General features: G+C 46.1%; 1 protein-coding gene across 1 annotated transcript in view; it reads right to left on the minus strand.

Annotated features, from left to right (window-relative positions):
- CASZ1 (castor zinc finger 1) overlaps nt 1-24439 on the minus strand; it is a 112859-nt gene that overhangs the window by 19500 nt on the left and 68920 nt on the right. Inside the window, exons 4-11 of the mRNA XM_067311283.1 lie at nt 22340-23180; nt 18135-18203; nt 12214-12304; nt 9956-10120; nt 7264-7436; nt 5610-6478; nt 2924-3065; nt 2166-2229 (exon numbers count right to left, since the gene is read on the minus strand). Of these exons, the coding sequence (XP_067167384.1) occupies nt 2166-2229; nt 2924-3065; nt 5610-6478; nt 7264-7436; nt 9956-10120; nt 12214-12304; nt 18135-18203; nt 22340-23180 (2414 nt within the window). The remainder of the gene's footprint in view (nt 1-2165; nt 2230-2923; nt 3066-5609; nt 6479-7263; nt 7437-9955; nt 10121-12213; nt 12305-18134; nt 18204-22339; nt 23181-24439) is intronic.

Genomic DNA, 24439 nt, shown 5'->3' on the forward strand with positions numbered 1-24439 from the left:
CAGCAGCAGAACTAGTAAATTCTAGTTTATTTAGAATCATCTTGTCCTAACCACAAGAATGTCTCCTTTAAATGACTATAAGGTATGCTTTTTGGAAAGGAAAAAAAAGGCAAATTCTCATTCAACTTGGGCAAAATTCTGGCTCCACTTAAGTCCTTGGAAAATTCTTATAACTTCAGTAAATAAAATACTTCACTTTCTATGCTAATGGAGAATCCACAAAACAGGACTTGGACTCACAGATTCCCCTGTTTGAAAGGCTTCAAACAAGATTCTACACACAGAGGATTTAGAGGTTCAGGCACAGGATGTGTAGGATAGAAAAAGGAAGTTACTTAAGAGTGCTTAGAGAGAAAATTTTCTTTCATAATAAATGCACAACAACTCCCCAGGCCCATTCCTGCTTTACTGTTCTCTCAATTACCTCTAGTAACACCAGTAAATTCAAGGCATGAATAAAATGCAGGACTGGGCCCAATACCTGCATTATAAACTCCACCCACTTGAGGATCTCAAAGCCCTTTATAAATATCAGTTAATTAAGCCTGACAGCCCCCCTAAATAAACTGCACAACACTACAGGAACCCTGGTTATTTGAGGCTCTCTTAATGCCCCCTGAAGGTAAAGCCCCTGCTGCTATGTGGAGACTGCAGCTCTTTATGGCTAGAGTCAGAAATTTAGCTCATCTTTTTCCTTTGGTGTTGGGCATTCAATTTCTGTAGAGGGGTTTTTCTTCCTAGACAAATAATGTCACGGAAGGATTTCACTATGAGCAGAAATCGTGTGTAGCAAGGGGAAGAAGCAAGCATGATGTGTTGCTGAGCACACACAGCTTGATTCTGCAGTCCTTCGTCTTGGAATAGCCTCTATTCTTTGCTGTTTTATGTCACTGTTTAATCCTGTTCCTACTGTAAAGAAAAGGAACAAACCTGAAGAACTAGTATTTTTTACCTGTGCTGCACTTATTCTGCACAATATAAAGAATCTTACGCAGGGCTGCACACAGACAAATGCTTATTTCTAAGCGTATGCTCATTTAGTACTGGAGATTTTCAAGTGAAGTATCTATTGAAGCATTCTCCTGAGCTGGGGGCCTTTGGAAGGACTCAGAATCCCAGAGAACAGATTAAGTATATTTACTCACTAGAGAAAGAGCTGCATATTTGAAAGCACTATAGGGCCAATATATAGGAATGAATAAGAAAGGAAGTTTAAAAAGGAAGTACCAAAACCCCAATGTAACAAGAGATCCAACAGAGGAGAAAAGTCGTATAAGGGTAAAAGTAGAAATTAACACAGAGAAGAAGAGTGATGAAATGAAAGAGAAAGGAGGGGAGTGAATACAAGAAAAAGTCACTTTGCCCTCTTGAGGGTTACATGGCCTTGGTGCATGTAATGCCCAGAGCCAAGGGGATGGCAATAGTTATGCCTCTAAAACCTATCACACAGCAGGATGTTAAAGCATGGCTCAAAGGCTGCCCTGCTCCCTAATGCAGTTGTATACAACAGCAAAATTAATCTTGCTACAGCAGAATTTATCACATGAAAGGGGAAAATATATCTGAGATGATGTATAATTTAAGGAAAAAGTAAGGAAAAAGAAACTATGCATTATTTAAAACAAATATTCTAGAAAATGGCAAAGTGGGCTCTGTTGGACACCATTACTCAAACCAGAAAGGCAGAAATTGATGATTTTGGCTCAAAACTTCTGATTTTTTTCTTCTTCTCTTTCATAAAAACAAATGATTCCTCTCTCCCTCCCCCAGTGAAAGAAAATGTTTTGAAGTAAATAAATAAAATGAGTAACTATAAAAAGAGAGTAAGGGAGAAGTTGCCAGGTTCTAGAAATAAAAATGGGGGAAAAAAAATTTTTCAGAACCCTCCTCTGTCTAGAAAGGATTAAAAAAAAAAAAGGGGGAAAAAAAAAAGGTGTCAGAGGCTGCAATATATTTCTCCAGCCAGTTCATTAAATTAATTCGTAAGCAGTGGCTCTGAAATTATACCCGATGAAAAATGGTCTCAAAATTTAAATGGTACAAACTCATCTTATTAGAGGCAAAACATTAAAAAACAAACGCATCTCCCCCACCTCCCCCCGCCATCGTGGCTTTAATTTCTCTTGGTGGGGGGAAATGAAAGGCGTTTGATGGATGGCTCTTACCTTATTCATAAGCGAGGATAAAAGAGATGAATTTGCCGAGACTGTGTGGCCATTTGATTCATTACTGGAACACACAAACCAACAGGGTTTAGTTAAGATGTGCACAGGGACTGTGAGCACCGAGATTAATTCTTCTCCCTTCAAGCTGCCTCACTCCTCACCTGCTGCATTCAGAGAAAGAGAAAGATGCCCACCCTCCCTTGGGACAGGTCAAACTCTTACTTGTGATAGCCAAGATGGAGAGGAAGAGGGTCACAAGTTTCCAAAATTAAGTTCTTTCAGCAATTAAACAGTCCAGACCTCTTCTGCCAGCATCCACACCACACTTTCTTACTAGCTGACGCACAGTCCACCCAAAGCTTTAGTCTTTCATCCTGCTAGAACTTTGCAAAATACACCAAAAAAACAGGGGGGATGCCGAACTAGGTTTCATACTGCCAGTCTTCAATCAACTGGCGATGACAACAGCAGAAGGATCTAACTGAAACAAGGAGTTTTGCCAATGGCAAAGAGGGGAACAGGTGGGGCTCTTGTGAGAAAGTGAGTAGCTGCTTATGTGCCCAAAAAACCTGTTGGAGAACACGCCACTGAGGGGAAGCTGAGGGAGCCTCCTTGCCTCCTGCTTGGGGGTATCTAACTCAGCCACTGTGAAACTGACTTTGATCAAATGTTGTGTCCTCTCATGTTACAGATATGGAAAATTCCTGGAGCTCCAAGCTGCAAAGAACTAAGTGTTTCTGCCTGCTCGCTTCTCTCACCCATGATCCTTGACGCTCAGGTCCAAGCTGTGCTCCTGCAAGGAGTCCTGAGTGGCAGCAGATGATGATCCCATGGTTTCTACAGGCTCCTGCTTCACCTGAACTGGATTGAACCGTCCGGAAGCTGTTGGTTGTCCGTTCCCTGCTTGAGAAAGACAAAATGAAATGCAAAAATTATATGAAAAACACAGGTATAAAATAAGGTTACAATGGCAAATAAAAAAGTTAAATCACTATCACCACTGCATAAACGGAAAAAGCAAAGAAAAAGCGTGGGGGGAGGGAAGTGCCAGGATTGCTGGTCAGCATTTATTGCCAGGCTGACATGATGGGTTCTGACGTCCACTCCAGCGTGGAAATTCTTCAAGTGATAATTATTGCAGAATTATGTCAAAGTTGTCCAGGCTATGGGCCCTTTAAAGGAGAAGGGCGGAAGGAGCGTGGGGGAGACCTGATTCTCTGCACAAACTGTCATAACTAATTTGCGGGGCTGCCTCTTAAGCGTTTATTAAAGACTCTGTTAATGCTGAGGCAATGTGGCAGCTTTCGACTGCTAGTCAAGCCCCCTTTCCCATCCCCAATCCCAGCGTTGCCGTAGCGACGGCGATGGCCCGCCACTGCGCGTGCCCAGCAGGAGCATCTGCCCTGTTGGGGCTATCGAAGATGACAGCCAATCAGATCGGTTCAAACTGCGTGACCTCTCTCCCATCGGGTTGTCCCCACAAAAAGAGGAATTTTCTTTCCTTTTGGGGGAGAAAAAAATTTTCATGCCAAATGCATGAAACAGAAATTAAAACTGAAGAGAAAAAAAGAGGAAAAGAAGAAAAACTGGAAGAGAACAAATTAAAGAAAAAAATTTAGAGGAAAAGCAAAGAAAAAAGGAGGGAAAAAAAAGTTGCTGACAGGAACATGTCTGCAGAGCTTTTTTCCACAATCCCCAAGTGACTAAAATATTAATTTACCCTCAGGCAGTACAGCTGACGGCGAGCTGCTTCACAGACAGCAAGTGGCATTTTATTAAAAAATAAAGGAAAATAGTTCCCTCAATGACCTTTCTCCGCTTTAGGAAACAATTTTTCAAATAATAGTTTTAAAAGTATGTGAAAATTCCCCTCCCTCTTTAATCAGATCACTTCATCCTACTCCCTCCTTTGCTCTCTGGCAGGAGGAAGCATCGGCAGCCCTCTCGCACCCATGGCCAAGCAGCCTGCTCTGGCCTTTCAATGCTGTAAGGGAGGGAGCTGCAGGACAGCCTGATGCCCCTGGGTGCTGCCGGGCAGGGCCTCCCCTCGGTGGCCCCCGGGGAAGGCCAGGCAGCGCTCTCCAGGGAGCCCCAGGAGCCTCTGCTTGGCAGGACTTGGCGCAGGTTCTAGGTGGCAGCAGGAAGAGATCTGGGCTGCCAGCAACGACTCTTTCCCATCTTTTCCCCCCACTCTCATATTGCTCACCAGAGCTGCTGCTGATCCTTGCAGCTCAGGGAGCCACAGGGAAGGGAGCTACCTGCCCAGCAGTGCTCTGTGAGAGCCAGTGCAGTGATTCCTAAGGAAAACCACCAACACTGTGATGGGAAAAGCTCTTCCCTCCCCCAGGAGCAGAGAAAGGTAAGTGAGCAAGGGACTAAGGCACAGCACGAGGAGAGCACTGGATGGGCTGGACACCTCACAGGGAGCATGCCCTCTTGGCACAGGCCCAGGGTTAATGGCACTGTCTGTTCTGAGGTTGCTGCAACAGAGGCGCAAGGTGAGGGAAAGAGGGCCACTTGGTGCTACCTGGCTTGGAGAAAGCCCGCAGCTGCCTGACCTCTCTGAAAAGCTGCAGTGAACAGCACCCTCCATCTCTACAGTCCCCTTTCTACCTCTTCTGGGAAGGGAGAAACGCTGCACAGCAAAAGTCAGCCTTAGCTTGCTCTGGATCCACAGTTTGTTATGCCTCAGAGCACAGATGCTCTATCCTTCCTTTCTGCTGCAGAACACGGATTGCACCCTTTTAAATAACTCGCGTCCTGGCAGCATTTCTTGCCCCCCATACCAGCTCCTGTTCTGCCAGTGCTCTTTGTCTCAGCCTTGCTTCCCTGGGAGGGAGGTGCACAGCTTGCAAGAACTGAACAGCAGAAAGGTCTAGTTTTATGGAATGTACCAACACCATCTCCAAAAACACAGCTGGCATGACACAGCTGGAGCATAGAACTAGCCCCCGAGATCAGAAAAAGCAGAGGCAATGAGATGCAGGATCCACCCCAGTAGGCTCAGCCAAAACTCAGCAGGGCCTGCAGAAGAGGGCTTAGGCTGCTGTACAGCCTGCAAGTATCAGCCAAGGCTTTTCTCCAGTTCCTTTTTTAATGCAGTGCTACTCCCTTTTCAGGCTACAGCAAAGCAGGTGATACATAGAGCAACACTATTCTTCCAGGTCTGACAGGAGCCTACTCCATTTGTGGGCACAGCTGCAAGTTTCCTGCCTCTTTTCTGGCTACAAGAATACAGCCAGGTTCCACAGGACAGCATGCCAAGACTGTCCTCTTCAAGGGTTCTGGACATGACCAAATTAATTCTCCCACTTATGTTCCTTTATTATCCCTTCCCCACCTCCAGTCCAATGGACAACTGAGTGACTTCTCTTTTGCTCCTCTCCAAAACATCAGGCATTCCTGTTCCTCCCACCGCCAGCACAACCAATGAGGGTAACTCACCTGCTTCGAGTGCCACAGAGGGCTTGAGTGCAGCTGCTGCCAACCTTGCCATCATAGGAGAGATCAATCCCTTGCTAGCAGAGATCCTTTCCATTATAGATGCTGCTGGAGCTGGAGAAGTAGTAGCTGCTGGGTCACCAGATCCTGAGATGGCCTGGGATGAGGAATCCGTAGGAGCAGATGATGGTGGATTTGTGCCAGAAGAACCAGCAGCCATCAGATTAGATGAGCTGGCAGGAAGTGGTGTAGAGACCCGGCTGGGGATGATAGGGAAAAAGGATCCGGCTGTTCCGGGAAGTGCTGAGTTGGAGAGTGCCAGGGCCAAGGGTATATTGCTGGGAAGAGCCTGGGAGAGCAGGCCAGAGATCTTGGTGGCTGGTGTCATGCTGTTGGCAGGCTTGCTGGCCTGTGAGGAAGCAAGCTCAGCAGCTGAGGAGGGTGCAGCTGGGACTATGAGAGAAACGGAAGACTGCTGACTGGTGGGGGAGGCACTCAGGCTAGAGTTCTTCGAGCTCATGGCGGAGAAGTCAATAAGGTCATCATTACTGGACTCCTCTTGCTCATTATCCTTGGATCCTAGGAGAGAGGCAGGCAGGCCGAGCACTCCCGAGCTCCGGATGTGCCGGCGCTCATGCTTGCGTTTATGGGAGGTCATCTGGCTGGTGGAGGTGAAGGTGAAGCCACAGCCTGCCCTTATGCAGTGGAAGTGGTTTGTGGCCTTGCTGTAGACACAGCCCTCATACTTGCATTCCTCATACTTGTAGAACTTCTTGAAGCCATCCTTGGCATAGGCATCATCTTTGATGTGGTAGCTCTTGTGCTTCTCAATGTCACACTTGTTCTTGAAGGTGAATGTACACCCAGGTCGCCTGCAAGGGCATCGAGGAGAGGAGGGTGGTTGGCTGTGTGAGCTAGGAGCACAATGCAATTGCTGTCACCTGCCTCCCTCTGGGATAAGGGCTGGGGCCAGTATGAGACAGTGGCCCTGGTGGCAATGGGCTCGAGGACCTTTATATGGGTTAACCTGTGATGCCAAGGCAAGCACAAATGCTGCTATGTAAGAGAGCTGGGAAGCTGGTTCCACTCTGAGGAATAGCCAACATGACGTGGGGAAGCAGGCACCCAACACTGCAAGTTCCAACCAAAAGAGCAGCTAAAAGGGGACTGAGGTACAAACTGTGCTTTCCCACTCTTCCTGAGAAGATGAGAAATCAATAGAAGAGCATTTGTGTAACAGAAGGCAGAGTCTGGCCCTGAAAGGGACGAGCTGGCTGACTGCTGGCTGGAGAGAACTCTAGCATGAAAGCACCATTAGCAGCATATTAACGGTACCCCTCAGCTGGGCTCTGTCAGGGAAGAGCACTGTGATAGCTTCCCCAAATGATTATATTATATATTTCCTAGTGGGCATACTTCCCTCAGATCACCTCAGACAGGCCAGTGAATGAATCTCCTGCCTTCAGAGTGCTCTGTGGTAAGACCGTGGAAATCACATCCACCCTGGAGCATGAGTTCTCTCAACAGCGATACTGAGAAGGTCACAGCAGGGAAAAGCAAGTCCCTGTGTATACTCCTGAATTTACAACTTGGCAGAAGGAGGCAAACAGACTATGCATCTCTCAGGCAGAATTCCTCCCCTTCCCTGCTGTCTCACCTGCAATGGAAGTGAGTGGTTTTTTGCCCATAGAACTGGCATTCCACAGTGCCGCAGTCCTCCGTAGCACGGAACCGCTGAAAGCCATCGTTGATAAGCTGTGTGTTCTTCTTGTGAAAGTTCTCATGGGTCATCACGTCAGAGGTGCTGGTGTAGACCTTGTTACAACCCACCTACCCCAGACCAAAACAGGGAGTCATCAACACAACATTTTAATTGCCTACCACAATCTTATTAACATCAGCAATAATAAACATATGAGCCGCACACAAACATTTAACAGTTCCATTTGTGCATTTCTCCTAAGAGTATTCAGTCATCACTTTAATTCCCAAACTAAAGACTGACAGAACAGTCATGAAAAAAAAAAACAAAACCCCAAACCAACTCTCTGGACACAAAACAGTAACAAAAAAGGTAAGGATACGGAAGGATAAAAGACAAGCTACAGATAATCATGCCTGCTTAGGGAGAAAGGGAGCAAGGTTCCTGCTCTTAAGAAGAAGAGAACAAACTGACAGATGTCATTGCTTTTTGTCATCCTGGAGTCGGAGGGAATGAAGCAGGGCTTCATCTATTTAGGGAATATGAAACTGACTGGGAATGAGTTATTCTTCTAGCAGATGGGGCAGGGTGGTGCAACATGAGGTCAATCTTTTGAGCTTGTAATAGATGGGGTTCAGTCTACCAAAGCAGAAACCCTGTGTTCAGCTGATTTGTGCAAACTGGTTGCTTTTTTTCCCATCACTGTTCAAGACTATCAATTCAATAGTTTTAAACTTGCGCAGCAAATGGGAATGGTGTGACGAGCACGGAATGCTGAAAACCTGCCTTCCTCTGGGTAAAGCGGGCAACTTTGCCATATTGAGTAAAAAAACACTGGAATCTGAAAACGTCCTCAGCCCTGCTAAGGGAGGATTTTTTTTTCTTTTCTTCTCTAGCACAACGTGTGCCAATGCCTGCACCATCTCAGAAGTGAAGAGAACGAAAACACCACCTCTCAGTTCAGCCCAGGTTGATTCAAACAGGCAATAACAAAACCCATGACAAATACCCAGAAAAAAAAAATAAAAAGGATCTCCAGCTATTTCCAATATAAAAAAGCCTCTCTCTCTCCACACTGACACCTTGAAAAAAGACAGACCCTGCACGGCATTAAAAAAAAGAATTAAACAAAAACCTCCTTAGGAATAATTCGTAATGCAGCTCTTGGTGTTAAAGCCTAAAAAAATGTCAGTTTATATAAACAACTAACTGAATTTTATCCACACCAATTATGGACATAAAGAAAAAAATACCCCACGAGATGGATGGCACAAATCCTGCCATTTAAGCAATATTTTCTTTAATTGGGAGTTTATGTTCAGACACCTTTCCTGTAAGACACTGCTTACATGGGCATTATTTTACTGGAAGACAGTGGGCACAGAATGGAATTACCCATATATAGCTCTTTAAACGAGGGTCTCTATTCAAACTCAGAGTGACTTAAAGCTGTGAAATATTCATTGTACTCTAAAAAAACTAAGCAAATGCCATTCTGGTCAATTGAAGAAACTGAGCAACAGGTATTATGGAAGAATGACAGAAAACGTCCTCAACAGAAAGTCACATGAAGTCCCCAATTCATCAAAAGCTTGTAAGCATATGCTTAAACCAGACAGAACTTGAGTGCATGCCTAACATTAAGTATGTGCTTAAGCCCCATTGACTTCAAAAAACTGACTTGACTTAAAGTCAAACATATGCTTAAGTCTACCCCAGCAAAGCATTTAAGCGAGACCTGAGTTTTTAGAACAGAAAAGCTTTCAGAAAAGGTTGTCTGAATATTCTCAGGTTGTAATTAGAGCACATTCTCATGACAATGCTTTAGGTCACAATTTTGATGAAACAAGTACCAAAACCTCTAATCTGAGGCACAAAATGATCTGGTCTGTCCTTGTCAAAAAACAGCGAAGGGGTCACAGGTATATCTACACAGTAACTCCAACTCTGGTTGCATCGTTGAAGCCTGCCCTGCTCTCAATACAAAGCTCAAAACCTACACTGCAGACAGATAATTTCTAGTACCACTGGCAAAGGAGATGGATAGCTGGGGGTTAAGTCTAGATAGGTGACATCAAAATTCAATTACTTTAGATGCTGATTATGGAGGAACTGAACCCAGTGTTAAAGGGCAGATTTTCCACAGAGAAGTCTGATTTCAAGGGAGCATCAGGTCAGATTTGGGTAGGGGCAGCGCAGTGACATCTCAAAGAGGTCTCCAAGTCTCAGAGAAAGGGACTTGCTTGAGCAAGTGAAGTCCAAGACTGTGAGAAAACCTTGAGCCCCCCACCCCCCATAAGTCCCCCCTTGCCCCACTGCATGCACCAGGGGTCTAGAAATAGAGAATGGTGTTTCCCTTCACTCTTCCAAATAGGGCGAAAGGCCCTTTGCAAGGCAAAGGCAGTTGGAAGAGGGTACAGACTCTTCACAGAGGTGCCTGAACCAGAAGTGAGCAAGAGAGGCTATGAACAGTTTGGATTACACCCCTTTGCCTCAGGGCAGCCCCCTGCATCCTAACAAGGGAGCGTTAGGCTGCCTGAGTGCTAGGATCCTTTCGGTCGACCCCAGACAGGACACATCTCAAACCACAGCTCTGCTTTCTTCATTTGTTTGTGTGCCACCATCTATTCCCCAGTCCAGCTGTTACCTGCATGCAGTGGTAGTGTGTGCTTTTCCCATTCAGGTGACAGCCATGATAGTACACGCTACAGTCATCCAAGGGGCTGAAGCGCATGAAGCCGTGCTGGAGGGAATTATCACGTTTCTTGTGCATGTTGTAATGCCGAATCACATCCTGTTTACTAGTGAATCTCTGGAGAGATACAGAGACAGACAGAGTGAGATACACGTGATGGGAGTGGGTGAGTAATTCCGGGGGCAGGGTCTGTTGTTGTTGTTGTTGTTGTTGTTAATAAACTTATGTTACCAGGAATTTAAAGCTCAGCAGTAGTCACCCCAAGAGAGTCATATTAAAGAGGAATTGTGTGCACGTATTTTTTTGGTAACAGGAAAGTATATGCAAATAAAAAGTTTAAGTAGAGTAAAAATGACAGTAGTGTGATGTCCAGGATATGCTCCCTGCAGCCTTAAGACTGCAATTCTTCTAACATAATTTTGGCTGCTACTATCTCAAGAACTGCTATAGTTAGAAAGGAAACCAGTGAACTAAACAGCTTGCAAGAGAGTAATCCAAGCTTCCAAATCACTCACTCTTGCGGTTAGCAAGACACTGGCTGCCACATTCATGTCAGACTAAAAACTGGGAAAAACACTCTGCTCTTTTATAGTATTTCACCATTAATTTTAAGTCTCCTGCCACCCCTAGAAGGTAGGGTGGCTTTATTAGGGCAACAGGGACACAAAACTTTCTTCCAGTCACAGAAAAAGCATGTAGTAGAGCTTAGAGCTAAAATGTTGGATGACCAGAACATCCCTTTCATCCCTCCACCTGCTTGAACTAATAAGGGGTACCCCACTCTCAGCGAAGGCTAAGCGCCTTTAATAATGAAGCTTTTCATTTCCATTTCCCACAGCCATCAATATTTAACAGTGAAGGTGGGAAAGTAAATCTGATTTTTTAAAAGAAATCAATATCCATTTATTTTGAGGAGTAATTGAAAAGGCCTGCATTCTAATGTTTAACAACTTTTCCAGTCTCCCTCACGGTAAACAAATTATTATTGCTTCCACTCTTTCCTCCTATAATATCAATCCTGATCAATCCCATTGGTATTGGCATGGGAATATATGGATATAGATTTCAACAGGAATCCCTTGGAGGCGGGAGGTATGATTTCCCAGGGCGTACGTACAGGATTGCTATTGCCAATCATCGTTAATTTGTGCCCACTTATTACAGAGCGTTACTTATTATAGAATATATCCCAGCCATAAAATAATTTGCATCTTAAAAAGCAGCCTAAATCCTTATTCCCTGTGAGACCAGACAGCTCCTCTGCAAGCAGCTTCCAGACTCCTCAGGAAATAATCATGAAGCCAATCATAATAATAGGTTTTTCTGTCTTTCTATCCTTTGTGTTTCTCTTCTGGTGCACAGGTATCTATGTCACAGTTGGGACAGGCTCATCTCGATTACCAAACACTGGGCTAGAAGGACCACTACAAGCATCCCAGAGAAAAAAAACTCCTTTGATCAATAGAAACCCACAGTCAAGCTCAGCAAAGCCAGATCAACTTCCCATGCTGTGGTCAGACTCATTCCTCCGAGACCAAAAGGTCTCCTGGGGTAGGGCAGAAGTTGTGGCTGATGCACAGTAGAGGCAAACTCTGGGATTCCCCCCTACACACACACAGCCTGACCACAGAAATGGCAGAGTCAAACTCTCAGACCTGTGAAGAGGGTAAACAAACACAGCACGTGACTCAGAGCTGGCTTGACGTCGCTTCCCTGGCAATTCTCCCAGTAATTACAGCATCGCACATGCTCCTACCCCCACGCTCTCCCCACAGATTCAGGACTGCTGGTCTTATTGGGTGTTTTGTTGTGGCTACTGCTGCTGCAACGTCACTTGGGCAGCAGGAGGGAAAGAGACAGGCTAACAGATCAGCATTCCCTATTTTCAGGCACAATTTGTAACATGGCAGAATTTACTCTTTTGGTTTCACTGATGTAAATCTGGAACAATTTCACTGACTTCAGCTGATCTATATTCTGCTCTTAGTTATAGTGGTCTGCGTTGAGTTAAATGATGTTAGATTTGGAATCCTATTTTACTCCCAGTTAGCCAATAGGTTCAAAATGTATCCTGCTCTCTTTATGAGCAGAAAAGTGAAGAGGCATGTGCATATATGTGGGAGGAAAGCACAGGGGGACACACATGTTCCCTAGGTTGTACCCCTTTAGATTCAGGTAGCTATGCTGGTACCTTTGCACCATTGTTTTACCTGGTAGTTGCACTCCGGGTCGAGGCAGTGGTAATGTTCTCGATACTGGTATGCACAGTGTATGTGTCCACAGTGCTGACTGCCAGAGAACCTGCAAGCATGAGAGGAGTACAGAAGAAAGAAAGCAAGAGAGAATTAAACAGTTTCATGACAGTAGTGTCTGTAAGCAAGGTACAAATAAAATGAGTCTGACTCTTGCTTTCATCCTACTCCATCTCCTTATCACCTCCAAGGATGGGGACCCTCCCACTTTCCTTTTCTCATCTGTCACTAATTTAAAAGTGTTTTTCAGTGCTGAAGAAGTTCAGCAAGATCCCTCAAGTCTTTACATCCCAAATCTGCATGATATCTTTTTTTTTTAATTTCATCTCATTAGATCTCCTTCTGGACTTGACGAGCTCCCAGTCTTCAGGTAAAATGGGAAAAAGTTTTGACATAACCTTTTCTTCCAAGAAATTATGGCAGAGCATTAGATCACCTTTGCATTTCACCACATTCCACTTATTTCTTTTCCATGAGCCTCTTCCCACCCAACTGATCGCAGGCAAAAAGCTAACAAGGCTGCTCTTGGAACAGCTGTGAAACGGTGCCACTACTGGATAATGCAGTATTCAGCCAAATATCCAAACAAATAAGAGGTCTGGAGAAAGCAGAGTGAAAGGGGCCCGCAGGCAGCAGATTAAGTTGCAGATGAGCATGTGGCTCTCAGCTCCTCCAGAGCAAAAAGCCAAAAGGACAGCAAAGTCCACTTGTTCCAGCAGAATGGAGAGGGGCTGCAAGTGGTAATGGGCTGTATTTGCATTTCAACTAAGTGGGGTGCCAGCAGCAGCACAAACAAGGGTGAGTGTTCTTTCAGTTGTTCTCTCCAAAAGCAGTGCACTGGAAATTAGACTGCAACACTGAAGAAAATATCAGTACGAATAAATGGGGGATATCTCATTAAAATCCCAAATCAGCTTTCAAGCAACTAAGATGTGGGAATTCTCCCCCTGAACTGGGGATTCCCTGTGGAAACAACAAGGTATTCAGGGTGAGAAGACGAGGGGATAAGGTGTGAGTGGGTACCATAAAGGGTATGTTGGGCCAACAGCAGACTCCCAAGAAGAATGGCTGAAGATCACTGCAGATAAGGAAGGGAAACAAGAACAAAATACTCCATTATCTAAGTTGCTTACTTGGGGAGGAGTAAGAAAGGAGGGTTCCTTAAGGCAAATACTGTACAATACTAAAACTCTCATTTGTGAGTTTGGATGCCACAGCAGTGAGTTTCAGAAATCTCCCACGCCATGTGGAGACAAATAAGGATTGGTCAAACATGGATTCTCACTTCTAGGCATATGCACACCTAGCAGGAGCTCAGAAAAGCTCAAGCATTCATTTATTTGTATGAGTGATGTCCCAAGACTTTTGTTTGTTATAACATGGTGTCAACACTACAGAAAAGGTTGCAAACCAGTGGATTAGACAGTAAGCTGCAAAGACAATGGAACACCATGGAAAGATTATACAGGGACTTTCAATAGGTTGGACAGATTAATGAGAAGCTATTAGAGATGGATCAACAGGAACAGAATGTAGTGTTACAGGCAAACCATCCCGTCAGATGAAGCTATCCTGTGTGCAGCTCTTTTCTCATGCACAACAGCACTGTTTGGCCCTGCGAATTATTATTTTCCATGTGGCATACGCAGTATTTGTTCACGATAAGAAACAGTGAAAGGCAAGCATGTGAGATTTTCAGTCTGCCTTTAAGTGTAATTAACACTAGGACACAAGAAGCAGCAGCCAGCAACATGCAATCAAGGCATTTCTGCAAACCACTGAGTGTTTCTTACAACAACTTTGGGAACTTCTCACATGGGGGGAGAGAAGGAGGTAAGAAAGACAGAAAGGCCATGTTCTATCTACACACCGAAGAGACAGACAGAATATACTGACTGATAGATAGATCAGTAATTGGCAAAAGCGGATGATCCAAAAACAAGCTAATCAGTGTGATGAACTCTCTGGTGTATATTGTAAGGGAACCTGGAAGAGCTGAAGAGCTTGAAATGGAATAGCAGTGGAGAGAAGGGGACTCAGAGGGGAAACATTCAAAGATAAATTACCATCTGCTCAAAGGTTCCTCACGTCACTTAGTGCTAAACACACCAGGAGTGCATATGATAAAGGGCATCAGAAAGAAACAAAGAAGGGCAACAGGGGAAAAGGAAAAGGAGAGAGGAGCAGGGGTGTCATGGGACAATCAAGGAATGGGGTGGAAATGGGGAAGATTTTGAACTATCATAACGCAAGGTAATGATTAAAAAAAAAAAGGAGCTGGGATGAAAAGCAGGACTAAATAAGGCATTTCTGAAGTACAATAAAGAGGAGGAGGTCAACTGCGGAGACGGCAGGGCCTCCAGGAGATGGAAAGGGGACTTAATTGACAGAAAAGATAGACATTGCTAAAAAATTAAATGACTTCTTTGCCTCAGCATTCACAAAGGGAGATGGGGACAGATGCCAGAAGCAGACATGCCTTTCCCTGGGGAAGGAGAAGAAATACTGCAGGAAATCAGGATCACGCCAGAACAGGTGACTGAGAAACTGGAACAAACCTCAGCAGTGGAGAAGAAACAAACCACAAGGCAAACAGCAATGCTGGCTGCACAAACAAAGGTGTGGAACTAAAAGCAGAGGAAGCAATTCCAGCTCGATGTCGGGACAATAGTGAGGCTACGACACGGCATGGGCAGCAGCCTGAGTCACCATGGCATCAACCAGGCACGCTGACTTGGCAGTAGACTGAACCAACTTGTCCACCTAGACCAGGGCTGTTTTGGCAGCAGCACCACCAGCACCTTCAAAGGAAGACCAAGAAACTGCTCTGGAAAGCTTCCTCCCAATTCCATTGATGAGATGGGGAAGAGAGAGCGAAGGGTAGCAAGAAAGATACAGGGCTAGAGAACTGGGGAATGCAGGCCAGGCAGAGAGGAGAGGAAGGTAACACCCTTGCTAATACACAGACACTTTTCAAGCAAAGCTGTCCACAAGACTGTCTAAGCTAAGGGCACGCAAAGACCAGAGATGCCAACTGCAGTAAGAGAAGGGCCAGACACTAAAGAAAACTGACTGTGTAGGATGAGCCACTTGAAGCCTCCTAACAGGAGTAACTCAAAGGCTCAACTTTAAAAGCAACGGCTAAACAATTACTCTGGCACTTCAAACTCCTACCCTCCTTCTGCATGCCACAGCAAAGTATGTGTGTGTGGCGTCTACAACGTGAGAAGGGAGAGGGAACTGTTCTACAGAACAAGGTGCTTGGGGAAGGAGGGGAGCAGCAAAGAGACCAGAAAGGGGAATTTCTGCTCTTTCAGCCTGTAAGGTTAGGCTCCTAAAGGGTTATATTTATCCTGTGTTTCTTCTGACACTTGAAACAGTTCAAAGCTATTAATTTTTAAAGCACAGCATCTGTTTAGCTTTTTCATAACAGGAAAGCTTACACATCACACACTTACACGCATACACACACACACATTCACTGCACATGCAGTAATGTACATCAACACCCCTATTAATTTACATGAATGTACCCACAATTTCCATGTACTTGAACAGGCACAAACACACACACCTGATTGCAAGCTCACAGACCATTTCATCACACTGATATGCAAATCCAAACCCATAAGTTGTGCACAGAGGCACACAGACTCATTTTCACAAGTACAACCCCCTCCCTTCCCTTACTTTAATCTGTTCACTTTTTTTTTTTTCAGAAAGAACTAGTCCTGATCTGGCAAGAGTTAGCAAGAAAAACCAAGATAAATAAATAATATTAAAAATAATAAATAAAGAAGTTAGCATGCTTAGTGAGTGTTTACAGACTCATTACCCTGTAACGATGATGTGAAAGAAGGAAGAAAAAAAACCCACCCCAATTACAAGGGGGGAGGAAACCCACACAGAAATAAATATTTAAGCAAGTGCTGCCAGAAGCACCATCTGCTGAGGCACTAATAATAATAATAATAATTTTTTCTGTGGTCTTTTTTTTAATTATAAATATACACGGAAAAAAACAACAACAACCCAAACTAGCTAAGTAAGTAAGAGGTTTTGTTTTGTTGTATGAGAGAATGGATTATCCCTGGGCAGCTTTTGGCAGTGGCTTTGGCAAACTCATTAAGCTAATTATGCAGTACAGACATACAGTGTCTCTCCCCCCCTCCTTGATTTTAAGGCTTTAAACTGTTTTTAAAACTGTGTGTAAATTGAAGGGAAGTGGCTGTGCTGCCAACGGGCGGCTTGCGGAGCTTTTTAAGCAGGATGTGGTGTCCCTTAGCTATCTCACAAGCCTCCCTCAGTTACCTGTCTGACCCAGGGGAAGGGGCTTGCAGAGCACTACAAAGAGTGGATGTGGGTGTAGTGTTTACACAGTCTTCTGCTTGAGAGAGGAACCACAGATAGAAAGAGTGGGATCTCCTCTCTCACTGCAACCACTGTGATCCCTGTAGCGCGCAGCCAATAGCAGAACAAACCTTCAGATCCTTAGTGCTCCCTTGACATCTCCTGGAGGCAAGCAGTGACTCAAAATAGAGGTCTGATGTTCAGCAGAGCAAAACTAAGCTCTCACTATCTCAGCAATGGAAGGGTGCTGCTCCTTCCACCTCACAGACAGACCCTGCTTTCATTCCTATAGTGTCCCATGAGTAGGTGATTTACTACATGCACCAGAGGCATCTCTAGATGAACTAGAGGACTTGCATGTGGTGGTGCAGCTGTCCTCCCTTCCCACACGGTTTTATCTTCTTCCTTCCTCTCCTACAGCACGGATTTGGGCAAAAGGGATGGAGGTGAAAATCACCTCTCCTTCCTTTCTCTAGCTAGAGAGAATACTGTTCTCATCCTCCTCCCCTGCTGATGTGCTGAGATCCCAGTACCTTCCTAGTTCCTAGCAGCATAACCACAGCTGACTCCCTCCTGCAAGGAGCCTCTCTATAGATTCTGGCAAGGTGGGAAAGCACATTACACCCCCCCTCCCTTGTTGGTAAGTGCCCAAGTGCTAGTGGGAACAAACCCGTCAATTTTATCTCTGGAGAAAAGATTTGTTTGCTTGCTTCCCCTGGCGGGTGTCTTTCTCTGTACAAGGGGCTTTCATAGTTAGCTTCCCCACAGTACAGATGAAGCATTCGGCAAGATATGGACAGAAGCTGATGACCCTTTACATGGTGAGCTATAAAACAGGCAGGTGTTAAGCAATGATTTCTTCTGTCCCTTTGGCTCTGACGACATTATCCATTCTGTCCCACCACCCCTCAACTACTCCAGCTGTGGGCTCCCTGTACAGCCCTCTCAGCGTCACTCATTCCCAACCCAAGCCTGTCCAGAGCTGTGCTAAGGTGCCCTAGTCTGCACCTTACTCAGTGAGTGTTTCTCATATAAAGGAGCTGCAAAATATTCTAAGACAAACATCCCACACTGATGCTGAGACCTGCCTAAACTCAATTCATGTGTGAATCCCTCCCAGCCTGGGTTCTCAGAGGTGAGATATTTTCTGCTTGCCTCCTGCAGGCACTGAACACGGTAGGGAAAAAAGGTTGGAGACAGCACAGCAGTGGACACAGACAATGACAGTTAAGAGACAAAGAACCCATTTACAGCCTGGGCTTCTGCAGTGAAACGTTTCTCCACTGTTTGTTGCAAGGTCTAACAGCTCCAGGGAGCAGAGTGTGCTCTTGGCGTGCCTGCACACCCCTCTCAGCTCCTGCTCTCCCAAGCAGGGGAACAGAGTAACTACAGATGTCAGAGGAAAATGAAAGTGCCCATGACTGGTTTGTACACTCAGTCCAGAGAGACGACACCTCTTCTCTCCCACCACCACTCCACCCTTTTCCTCCCTCCAGCCCTCCCCCAAGAAAGCCAAGGGATTTGCCTACCTGGCAATATATTTCTGGTAAATATTTACATCTTCGCTGACAGCTGGTTTGTCAGTGGGTAATCCATTCCTAATGAGAAACACACAGGGCAGAACTGGTTAGCAGGCAGGGACAGGGCACTGTCCAATCTCCCTGTTTCTCAGGACAGAAAGCTCTAAGAAGAGTAGCCAGCAAAGACACCCATTGGTTTAACCTCCCTCCCCCTTACCCTTCAGATTCCATATCTTCTTTTCCTAAGGATCTACATAGTCCCCCATCACCCTTCCTGCAAGTTCTCTCTCTGAAGGACTTGATTCAATTTGTTGGAAACACTGAGAAGACCAACCATTAAAACACATTCCTGCAGATAAAACTAGGTACCCACCTATAAACAAGTGATGGCCACATGAAAACAAAAACCTCCCTGAAGCATCTTGCAACACTGTCCTTATTTACACGGAAGGGCCATCAAGAGATATGCACGCTAGGCTCAACTGAGGGAGAAGAGTCTTCATGGTTCAGAGATGCTGTTAGTTGTTGCTCATTTCATATCACCAGCAGGCACACTGTATCTGTTACCTGGTCCTGGCAACACAGCTGCAGGCTAGATGGGGCTTTAACTGCCTCTTTTTTCACACAGGTATTCCAACTCCAATACACAGATGGTGTTACAAAGGCATCTATATATTTAAATCACTGAAAACCAACCCAAGTGCACTCAACTGTTTTATCAGCTTGGATTACACAGAATCATTAGGAAGCAGACAGAAATTACGTCCTTGTTGAGTTGAACAACAGAGGAAAAAAAGATACTGGGCCAGGCTCCAGTCCACCCAAGACACAGTGGCACACCAACACAATCTGAGATAGGCTGTACGTGGTCTTCATTCCCAATTCTGTCCCCCCATTCAAACTCCATTCCTACTCTTGACAGCTTTGTAGCCTTGTTAAACAAGGACACCTTTGCACAAGGTCCACCTGAAGTAGGTAGATTAGTTCAGGCCAGGTTAATAGCATTAAATGTTATAAAGCTAAAACCCTTGGCTAGGATATATTTGTATGTGTGTGAGAATAAGGGGTAGTTCCTGACAGATTATGTGGTCCTAGTGGAGATTGTGAATGGAAAGCCAGATCCCAGATAACAGAGTTAGCACTTCTTCCACCAGCACAACAGGCTGCCTTCTTTTCTCAAGAAAGCCTGTACCTAGTAAGCAGCCTCAATGAGAAGGAACCAGAGGCCATTCCGGGCTCCATGTGTCATCAGGACACCGGGAGCAGCCAGGCTGAAGCCCCAGGTCACCCCATTTCTGGCTGCACCCCCATCACCCCTACCCAGCCGAGAAAGTTCCGTAGCTAGACAAGGGATTACCATCGTGCTGCAAACCCACATTTGCAAGTGGCAGGAAATGAGCAAGAAAAAGGAAATCAAACTTGGATCCCAAAGCAACAGTAAAGCAGGTCAGAAGATGCTCATGGCCTCCCAAACGCAGCTCTAGGACAGCCACTGAACACCAGGCAGCTCAGAGTCCAGAGTCAGGGGCAGAGCCACTGGTCAGCTGATCCACCACAATAAGGCACTGTGCCTACAGCAGTATTTACAGCACAGTGCTTTTTAATAACAGCAGTCCCTGCCTGCCATCTGGAGTGTCTGCAGTGTTCACAGAATCACAGAATCACAGAATCACTGAGGTTGGAAGGGACCTCTGGAGATCATCTAGTCCAACCCCCCTGCTCAAGCAGGGTCACCTAGAGCACATTGCACAGGATTGCATCCAGGCGCATTTTGAATATCTCCAGAGAAGGAGACTCCACCACCTCTCGGGGCAACCTGTTCCAGTGCTCTGTCACCCTCACAGTGAAAAAGTTTTTCCTCATGTTAAGATGGAAGTGTCTGTGTTTCAGTTTGTGCCCATTGCCTCGCGTCCTGTCGCTCGGCACCACTGAAAAGAGTCTGGCCCCATCCTCTCGACACCCTCCCTTCAGATACTTGTACACATTGATAAGATCTCCTCTCAGCCTTCTCTTCTCCAAGCTAAACAGGCCCAGCTCTCTCAGCCTTTCCTCATAAGAGAGATGCTCCAGTCCCCTAATCATCTTTGTAGCCCTTCGCTGGACTTGCTCCAGTAGTGCCACATCCCTCTTGTACTGGGGAGCCCAGAACTGGACGCAGTACTCTAGATGTGGCCTCACCAGGGCTGAGTAGAGGGGGAGAATCACCTCCCTCGACCTGCTGGCAACACTCTTTCTGATGCAGCCCAGGAGACCATTGGCCTTCTTGGCCACAAGGACACATTGCTGCCTCATGCTTAACTTGGTGTCCACCAGCACTCCCAGGTCCTTCTCAGCAGAGCTGCTTTCCAGCAGGTCAACCCCCAACCTGTACTGCTGCATGGGGTTATTCCTCCCCAGGTGCAGGACCCTGCACTTCCCTTTGTTGAATTTCATGACGTTCCTCTCTGCCCACCTCTCCAGCCTGTCCAAGTCTCTTTGAATGGCAGCACAGCCCTCTGGCGTATCGGCCACTCCTCCCAGTTTTGTATCGTCAGCAAACTTGCTGAGGGTGCACTCTGTGCCTTCATCCAGGTCATTGATGAAGAAGTTGAACAAGACTGGACCCAGGACTGACCCCTGGGGGACACCGCTAGCTACAGGCCTCCAACTACACTCTGTGCCACTGAGCACAACTCTCTGAGCTCTGCCATTCAGCCAGTTCTCAATCCACCTCACTGTCCACTCATCTAACCCACACTTCCTGAGCTTGTCTATGAGGATGCTATGGGAGACAGTGTCAAAAGCCTTGCTGAAGTCTAGGTAGACAACATCCACTGCTCATCCTGAGAGGGGGCCACGTGCAAACGCTAACAATCCTCAACCCTTTCCCATACACCCTAATCATAGAAACTACTAAAACTGTCTGCAGGCAGATGACTTTATCACATGGAAGATAGGCATCATTAGCTCTGCCTTCCAGGTGGGGAAACATGGAATGTGAGGGATGGAGACTTGACTAAGACAGTCTACAGCATCCAGGTGAAGAGCAACCCAAGTCCTCCTAGGTCCAGATATTAACCAGAAGACAGCCTTCCTCCTTACCAAAGAGCAAAGCAGGAGGGTGAGCGTGATGGCATTTGCTGCAGAGGTGCAAGCCACAGGTCCTGGACTTGCTACAAACGACTCCAAGGGATTCACAGCTGACAACAGCTAGGTCCACAGCGAGAAATGAGCAAATCCAGAGCAAGACAAGAAAGCAGGTAACTCCCTCTCTCCCTCTCTTTTTGAAGCCTGACACTGACAGAGACTGTAAAATCAGGAGGGATTAGATGTAACCTGACCCTTTTCTAGGAGGCAACAAAGTTTTCATGACAGAAACAGCCCATCAGCCCCTGCATTCTCATTGCCCCACGGCATATAATCACTATCATCCCTGGTCTGTACAACACCATGTTGTGACCATGCCCCTCACATGTGCGTATGTAGCTTTTCTACAGCCACCACCTGGAAGCCACTGTAAAAATAATCTGAGGGTGGCAAGGCCTTCAGGTATTGCCATTCAGTCAATGGCATCAGCACAGAGACTGCCAACAATGTATGTGTATGAGATTACTAGTGCTAATCGGAGTAATGAGTTTGCCTGGTCTGAGAGGTAATTTCATGACCTTTATTTGTGTAAGGAACAGACAAACTGAGAAGACACAGGCTTGGATCCACAAAAGTATGTATATGCCTAACTCCTATGAAAATTAATAGGAATTAGCCACCACATGTTTTTGGAGTTCTGGGACACAACCTAATGCAAACAAAAGGCCCTATGCTGCTAACATTGAAGTCAATGGGAGTTCTGCCACTGAGTTAAATGGAAGCAAGAATCGGGTACTACTGCAGACAAAGCTGGATGATGGGGAACTAGAACAAGGAAGAAGCAAAATAGTTATGATCTTGACCTCAGAGCACTGATAGCACCATGTCCCTGTATCTTTCATTTCAGCTAGCGGGCTCTAGATTCATGGCTGTGACTACTGATGGCAGTCCACGTCCTTAGTACAAGTAAGACAAATAGATGTAAGCTGCAACAGAAGACCAGCCACTCCAACAGAGATCAAAAAGAAATACCAAATTACCAGTGCAGTATTCATCAGCACACCAACTATAATGTCCCACTGATCCACCCACATGCCGTAGGTATGTTCCCTCACAAATACAAAGAAAAAAAGTGGGAGGACACTTACTTTACTGTAGAGACTGTTCCAGTTGTGATGGAGTCTGTCTTGGAGAATGTTGATTTCAGGTACTCAGGAGTGTTGAATGGCAATGAGACGGACTGCTCTGGCCCGGCCACAGGAGCACTGCTGGGGGTACTGGCGAGTGGAGCAGGGGCCAGGCTGGGTGTTGGAGCCTTTACTGGAGTAAGCTTCTGGATGTTCCTCACATCGTACTTGGAAGGCCGGCCTACCTTGCCTGTCTTGAAGGCAATGGCTCCTCCCATATCTGGGCTTCCTTCTCCAGGCTTGAAAAGGTGCAAGTACTTGACGTTCTCTAGGTCATACTTGGAAGCCTTCTTGTAAGTGTTGCCATTTTGTGGCCTGATGCTCTCACCTGTCTTCAGTTTCTGAATGAAGAAGTCATACTTGGAGGCTCGTGACATCAGACCCTGCATCTGGGAACTGCTAGAAGAGGGCAGAGGCAGGATGGTGGCTTTGGTCTCCGTCAGCAGGGAGGCATCTGGACCTTGTACCCGGATGGGCTGTGCCAGCACTGAGGAAGCCTCTTTGCCCAGCTTGGAGCCCAACTCTTCAGATTTGGCCAAGTGCATAGGCCAAGAGAGCTGCTCTCCAGCTTTGAGTTTGCGGATGTATTCCTCATACTTGGAGAAGCGGGCTCGTTTGCTCATGGCATCCTCACCAGGAAGGGAGGCAGCAGCTGCAGTGGCCTCTGAGGTAGCAGCGTTCAGCTTGTCGAAGCTGATCTTGCGGGCCAGCTCATCCCGCATGTTCTGATCGTCATAGCCGAACATGCCCAGGAATTCATTCATGGTGGTAGCGGCATAATCTCGCAGCGATGAAGCTTCCCCTACAGACAGCCAGAGTGAGAGAATTATGCAAGGGGTTGATATTTCTTCTCCTCCCATAACAGCACTGGTAGCGGGGAGGGGGGGAGTAGGGGGAGAGGGGAACATGATCTACTGACGTTTGGCTCACTTGTTAGGTTTTACGACTCTTAAATTAATTTGTTTAAAAAAAAAAAGTAATTAATACTGGGGTAAAATAAAAAGAGTTCATCAATGCCAGGAAAATCAATTTCCTAAATGTTCTAGCCGATGGCTTTTCAGTACATTAAACAAAGTTTCATAAATGTCTCTGCACTCTTGCCTTGGCCTAATATGAAGAAAAAGTAATTTTACTGGAAGTGAGACCAACACCAATACGCTGAGGTTTGTGCAGTTCTGTCCTTGTGTGTGTTTTTATATGAAAGGAGGTGCACAGAGGATGGCCTACAGTGTGTCTGTGTGTGTAAGAGGGGTGGAAACGTGGGGAACAGCTAGCTAGGTGTTTGTGTTGGTGAGCAGCAGGAGTGAAAGCAGGAAGGGGAGCATGGTGTGAAACGGATAAGGGAGAGGGCAAAACAATGCATGGGGTGGAGTGGAAGGAGGGCAGAATGAAAAAGTGCAGAGAAGGGAAGGAAAGTGGCAGAGGTGGAGACAGATTAAGGGGGAAGAGCTGCAAAGGCTGTATGCATGAGAAGCTTGGTGGTGAGGAGTGGGGGAAGGAGCAGAGACGAGAAGGCAGGACAGTGGTAGGGCAGCTCCCCATAGCTGTTCCAGGCCTTCACTTCCCCATCAATTTTCTAAGATTTCTTTTCAGCAAACTTGCTCCCTTCCTTCTTAATTCCAATGACTGGAAAGTACTACACTCCATGTGAAAAGAGGCAAGAAATCTAGGAAGTCAGGAGAAACCCACTGCCAATGTCCTGAGCAACCAGGAACAGCTGCCAGTAAGACCAGGAGAGGAAAAGGCAGGTGCAAACTGGTTAAGGAACAGACTTCTCTCCATCGGGATTTGGGCTGAGGACAGAAAAAGCCGTCCTCCTGAGGTGAGGCAACATGGAGAGGGAGAAAGCCTCTTCTCCTGAGCACAGCTTGGGGACAGGGCAGGAAGGGCTGTCTACCTGGGGGAGATCACAACAAAGTAGTATAAGCAAAAGCTGTCCTTCCTTGGGTCTCTCCCTCCCTCCCCCACTCTTTCAGGCAGTTTCACTGGCCACGAGGAGGGGAAGAACATACTTCTGGAGGTCACCCAATATCACTGTAAAGGAGGAAATAAAGATCGCTC

The sequence above is a fragment of the Apteryx mantelli genome, chromosome 26 (assembly GCF_036417845.1).
Source record: "Apteryx mantelli isolate bAptMan1 chromosome 26, bAptMan1.hap1, whole genome shotgun sequence".
NCBI lineage: Eukaryota > Metazoa > Chordata > Aves > Apterygiformes > Apterygidae > Apteryx > Apteryx mantelli.